The 6,014-nt window shown below is 53.6% G+C and overlaps 1 protein-coding gene across 1 annotated transcript in view; it reads right to left on the reverse strand.

The window, feature by feature from the left end:
• Window positions 1-5,405, reverse strand: part of GMEB2 (glucocorticoid modulatory element binding protein 2) — a gene marked incomplete at both ends in the record, with an annotated part of 5,997 nt that extends 592 nt beyond the window's left edge. The window contains 6 exons of the mRNA XM_010193558.1: window positions 1-43; window positions 1,343-1,480; window positions 1,977-2,048; window positions 3,049-3,203; window positions 5,061-5,164; window positions 5,275-5,405. The exon at window positions 1-43 is cut by the window's left edge and continues 77 nt beyond it. Of these exons, the coding sequence (XP_010191860.1) occupies window positions 1-43; window positions 1,343-1,480; window positions 1,977-2,048; window positions 3,049-3,203; window positions 5,061-5,164; window positions 5,275-5,405 (643 nt within the window). The remainder of the gene's footprint in view (window positions 44-1,342; window positions 1,481-1,976; window positions 2,049-3,048; window positions 3,204-5,060; window positions 5,165-5,274) is intronic.
• Between the last annotated feature and the right edge of the window lie 609 nt (window positions 5,406-6,014).

Genomic DNA, 6,014 nt, shown 5'->3' on the forward strand with positions numbered 1-6,014 from the left:
AGCATCCCGAAGTTCTGGACCACGTTGTTGAGTAAGACGGCATCTTAAAAAGAAGACGGAGAACTTTGAGGAAAGCAAAATTCCCTACAAAAACGATTTATGGCTTGGTAAAAAACAGCCACACGACAGCCAAAGTCTGCAGGAGGGTAACGTGAGAGGCTGGGGAAAAGAAGATGGGAGAAGGCATGAGAAAGCTCAAGAGGTCACGAGTATATGACCAGTACACTCCTGCTTAGCTGAGGTGATGAGAGACCTGCAGGCACAGGAGCTGCTTCATTGAATCCTAGAATATGAGGAGTTGGAAGGGACCTGGAAAGCTCCCTCAGTGCAACCCCTGCCAGAGCAGGATCACCAGAGCAGTCACACAGGAACACGGCCAGGGCTTTGGGTGTCTCCACACAAGGACACTCCACAACCTCTCTGGGCAGCCTGGGCCATGCTCCATAACCCTCACACTCACAAACTTTGGCCTCATCTTCAGCTTGAACCTCCTGTGCTCCAGCTTGGGACCATTGCCCCTTGTCCTGCCATTGCACATCCCAGAGCAGAGCCTGGCTCCTTCCTCCTGACACTGCCCTTTCCCAATGGATCCCCAGGAATGAGGGCCCCCCTCAGGCTCCTCTGCTCCAAGCTCAAGAGCCCCAGCTCCCTCAGCCGCTCCTCAGCAGGAGATGCTCCACTCCCTCCAGCATCTCTGTGGCCCTGCTGGACTCTTTCAAGCAGTTCCTGTCCTTCTTGAGCTGAGGGCCCAGCACTGGACACAAGATTGCAGCTGTGGTGTGAGCAGGGCAGAGCAGAGGGGCAGGAGAACCTCTCTGCCCTACACCCACCCCTTCTCATCCAGCCCAGGCTGGCGTTGGCCTTCTTGGCTCAAGGGCACATTGCTGGCTCATGGGCATTGCTGCCACCAGCACCCCCAGGCCCTTTTCTGCTGTGCTGCTCCCCAACCTATCCAGGTCCGTGGGGTTGCTCTTCCCCAGATTCAAGACCCCACACTTGCCCTTGTTGAATTTCATTAATTTTTTCCCTGCCCAACTCTCCAGCCTGCCAAGATCTCACTGAATGGCAGCACAGCCCCATGGAGTGGTTGCTGCATCTGTATCTGATGGCCCAAATTCCCCCTCAGCTCCCAAACCAAGTGCTCACCCAGACCCAGACCCAGCAGAGAGGAGACCCCCGGCCCAGGGCACTGGAGAACTGAGGCCACCTGAAACATCCCCAAAAGCAGCCAAGAGCCTGCCCAGGGTGCAGCCAGAAATGGGATGAACTCTGACCCTACAGTGCCATGCAGGTGTCCCTATGGGAGAAAGAGAACCCCAAAAATCCGTGCCCAGGTCCTCACCACCGAGCTGCAGCGGGGGGTCCTGTGCTCGCTGCTGCAGCCCCCGCATGGTGTCCAGCAGCTCCTGGTGAAAGGCGAGGATCACCTCCTCCAGCAGCCCCACGTCCTTCAGGCCCCGCCAGAAGGCAAAGGCGTCATCTGCAGGAAGAGAAGGCAGAGGAGAACCAAAACATCCCCTGCTGGGCCCTGCAGGGGTGAAACCCTCTTGGGATGGAGGGGCTGGGGCAGGGCCCAGCACTTCTGAACACCCAGAAGCAAAAGAAATACAGAAATACAGAGAAATTAGAAAGCTTTCCAATAAAGGCTGTGTGAAAAGCACCCAGTGGGGCACACTTTCCCCATCCCCTCACACAAAACCTATTGCTCAGAGCACACCAGAGGAGCAAGAAGGACTTTAGGACCCCCCAGTTCTTATTCTTTTTTCCCTAGAGCAAACACTTTGCCGTCTTCAGCCTTAGAAACAACTTCATCCCGAGACGCTGCTGCAGTCAGGGCGCACACAGGAGGGATGCAATCCCAAATAACCCCAGTGGGAGCTCGAGCAGGGCTGCTCTGGCAGGAAGGGTCCTTTTCCTGCTCCTCATCCTTGCCATTTCCCTCCGTCCCCTGCCCGATTCGGGATCCCAAGCCGTACCTCCAATGCTGGTGCTCCAATCGCTGGCATCCTCGCACGTTTCTATGGTGATCGTAGCCGGGGATCCGTTCACTGCAACCAACAGCAAGAGAAGAAAAGAGGAGAAAAAAAACAAAAACAAACCCCAGATCCTCATTATTCTCTGTATTTTTTCACGGGCTGTTTCCGAGGGAAGTGCTCCCTTGCAGCATCTCTGACTTTTCCATTGCCCAGCATCGCTTTTATTCGCGGGAAGCTCTCAAAACCAAGTATAGAGACGCTCCTGTGCCCCAAAAATAAGCAGTGCTCATCTTTCCACGTTAAGAGTGCAACCCCAGGACTGCTTAGGGCAAAAATCAAGCAGATTTAGAGCCTGGCTTTGATAATAATCCCTTTTTTTTTAACCCAGTTTAAGTTGTAGGACTGGGATGCCTGGAAGGTTTCTAAAGCCCCAAATGGGAGAGCATCCCCCCTGACCATGCAGGGGGTCCCCCCTTCCTTCATCACTGCTGAATCTCAGTGGTTTTGCTGCCACAGAGCAGGGGAAGTGGCATCATTTGGGCTGTGCACAGGGTGTGAGGCTTTTTGGGGGCTGCTCTGAGCTCTGAGAAGCAAAAGCAGTTAAGAAATGTAGAAGTATGTAGAAATTAAAGCTTTCCAATCAAATAGTTGTGTGTAATTATAGGTCAATGGCAGCGAGGGCAGAAGGGATCAAGGAACTGCTGTTTCCTTACAGATTAATGCAGTTTTCTGCTTCAGATGCAGAATTTGGGGTATGGGAGGAGACCAAAAGGGCGGCACTGGCAGAGGCTGCCCAGGGCAGTGCTGGAGTCCCCATCCCTGCAGGGGTTTAAAAGCCAGGGAGATGAGGTGCTGAGGGACACGGGTTAGTGATGGACAGGGCACGGTTGGACTCAGTGACCCTAAAGGTCTTGGCCAACCAAATTAATCGGTGATTCTTTGGGTCATGGAGTGTTATAGAGCAACCAGGAGAGAGAGCAGAGGACAAAACAACCCACAGAACCAAAAAGAAAGGCAACCCTGAGGGGCGCTGTGCTGTAACGTTGAGGGTGTGGGGAACAGGCGGCCGTACCATCGGAAGCGGGAGTCAAGGGGATGTACTCCGTGGACGTCTGGCTGCTCAGGGACACCCTGGCTCCCGTCAGGTCGATCTTGGTGCTGCGGCAGGTGTTGGAGCAGACCTTGGTGTGCTGGTAGAAATCCAGCTCGCCCGAGTCCATGATCTTCCTGCAAAAGGAGGAGCACAGGGACAGGGGCATCAGCGGGAGCTGAGAGCACCGAAATGCAGCTCCTGGTGTCCTTCACCCCCAAACTTCCCAAAATCCCCTGACATTGGAGGCAGCGTTAACCAAGAGTTAATTAAAGCAGCATCCACCCTGCTCCGTGCTGGCCATGAACACAAATCCAACACCACATGGTGCTGCAGCGGTGGTCAAGCGTTTTGGGAGGCTGGGATGGGGAGGGAAAAGCCCACCAAGCACCTCGTGAGAAAACCGGGACAGATTTGGGTTCTGAGCATCTCCTTGCCACATCCAAGCTGCACCAGGAGGCTCTCTGGACTTTTGGCTGAGTCTCAGTCTAGGATTGAGACAGTAACAAGTCTCTTCCTTTCCTTTTTAACTCTACACCTCTTAAAAAGAGATTTTCACAGAATCCCAGCATGTCAGGAGTTGGAAGGGACCTGGAAAGCTCCCCCAGTGCAACCCCTGCCACAGCAGGATCACCACAGCAGTCACACAGGAACACGGCCAGGGCTTTGGGTGTCTGCAGACAAGGAGCCTCCACAGCCTCTCTGGGCAGCCTGGGCCATGCTCCGTAACCCTCACACTCACAAACTTTGGCCTCATCTTCAGCTTGAACCTCCTGTGCTCCAGCTTGGGACCATTGCCCCTTGTCCTGCCATTGGCCATCCCACAGCAGAGCCTGGCTCCTTCCTCCTGACACTGCCCTTTCCCAATGGATCCCAGGAATGAGGGCACCCCTCAGGCTCCTCTGCTCCAAGCTCAAGAGCCCCAGCTCCCTCAGCCGCTCCTCAGCAGGAGATGCTCCGCTCCCTCCAGCATCTCTGTGGCCCTGCTGGACTCTTTCAAGCAGTTCCTGTCCTTCTGGAGCTGAGGGCCCAGCACTGGACACAAGATTGCAGCTGTGGTGTGAGCAGGGCAGAGCAGAGGGGCAGGAGAACCTCTCTGCCCTACAACCACCCCTTCTCACCCACCCCAGGATGGTGTTGGCCTTCTTGGCTCAAGGGCACATTGCTGGCCGAGCAAAAACAAGGTCTCTCAGCTTAAGCAAAGGAAGTTGCAGCATTGGATCTCCCCAGCCTAAGCAATTCATCTCCAATGCATCACAGGCTTTGCTGGCCATGACCACGCTGAGCTTCCCAAGGTTTGCTCCCATTTCTCCTGACAAGAGCTGCCTTGCCAAAATATAAGCCTATTATGCAAAATCTACATGGAGCAAAAGCTGCTTAGAAGGAACAGGGGGGGCACCTGCGTTGAAGCAAAAGAACAGAGGCAAAGGCAGTGCCACCCTGTGACAAGAGCATAAAGCCACCGGCGGGTCCTGGGGAAAGGGGCGATGGTTTTTACCCTGCCTGCAGGCACAGACAGCCTTTAATTAAATCACTGTCTCAGGCTGATGCTCAGGAAGACCACAGAATAATTAAATCGCTGTAGTTAAGACTAGAGGAGAGAAATGCTTGCATAAACAAGAATTAAATAAGCTCTTGGCCAAAAATAAAGCGATGTAAAGCAGGCATGCTGCAACGGGAGCATTGGTTCATGACCAGATTTCCATTTTGAGAGGTTGCAAGGCCCAACCACCGCATTAAAACCTCCAATGACCTTACACCAGCTGGGAATCTGGTGTGGTTCAAGCCCTAAAAAAAGACCAGGGAAGCATTTCTTGTCCCAAATTACTCCTCATACACAAGGATAAAGCAAAGCCATTGTCCAGGCTGTTACTGAGACAAGCATTCAGTGGCACATTGGCCCTCTCAGCAGCAGCACAACCGCACCAAAGGCTGTGTTCCACCCCAAAAAGTGTCCCCCAGAAAAGTCTCTCAACACAGAGGAAGGGACAAACCGGAGCATGATCCCGTTCATCCGGATCGCCCGCTTCCAGTCCTTCAGCGTCGACTTCCCCGCCAAGTGCACAAACTCCTTGGGGCTGATGAGGTGATCGTCGAACTGCAGAGGCAGAGGGGCAACATCAGCGTCAGGAGCCATAGAACAGATGAAAAACCAGCCCAGAATTGTGCCTGGATGGCAAACCCAGCACTGGAGCCCTTCGTTCCCACCTGCACACACTTGACATTGATCCCGGGGCACACAAACTTCCTCCAGATGAGGTTGGCTTTGCTGTCCCCACAGGTGATGGGGTAGACAATCTCCGTCTCCAAGCTGTCCTCGTCTTCAGCCATCTTCACTTCTCACAGGGAGCGCAGGAGGGGACAGAGCAGAAAGAAACGTGAGTCGCAGGTCCCAGTTCACCACCCCGACGTGCAAATACGGCCACAGAGCAGTTTGGAAGCTCAGGATTTAAAGAAACCCAGCAAACGTAGATGATGCACAGTGGGGTGCATCAGGGTTTGTGGCTATCAATCACTTGCACTTTGCTAAAGAGCATCCAACCACCCAAATTCCTCAGTGCAGATGATTTTATATCAATCTGGCTGCGGCTGAGCGCATAAAATTCGAGAAATCAGTGGCCAGGGATGAAAAAAAGGCAATTCTTGATAAAAATTAATGACATTGTTCAGGTAATGATAAAGTCACCCTTGGTTTTAGAGTAAAGCTGGTTTTAAGTCAACTCCAGCCCGGCTGGGCACAGTCTTCACTCACTAAATGCACTTTTACAAGTACCCAAACCCCGTGAGTTTGCTGCAAAACCAATGTCCCCACCACAAGCTGAAGGGCAGGAGCTGGCAGTGGCCACATGCAGGGACTCATCCTGCACCAGGAGAGGGCAGCAGCCACCAGCATCCCCCCAGTCACCTCACTGGGATCACTGGTGTGCTGGGGAGAGTCACAAGCGGTG

The sequence above is a fragment of the Mesitornis unicolor genome, unplaced genomic scaffold (genome assembly GCF_000695765.1).
Source record: "Mesitornis unicolor isolate BGI_N332 unplaced genomic scaffold, ASM69576v1 scaffold25461, whole genome shotgun sequence".
Classification (NCBI taxonomy): Eukaryota; Metazoa; Chordata; class Aves; order Mesitornithiformes; family Mesitornithidae; genus Mesitornis; species Mesitornis unicolor.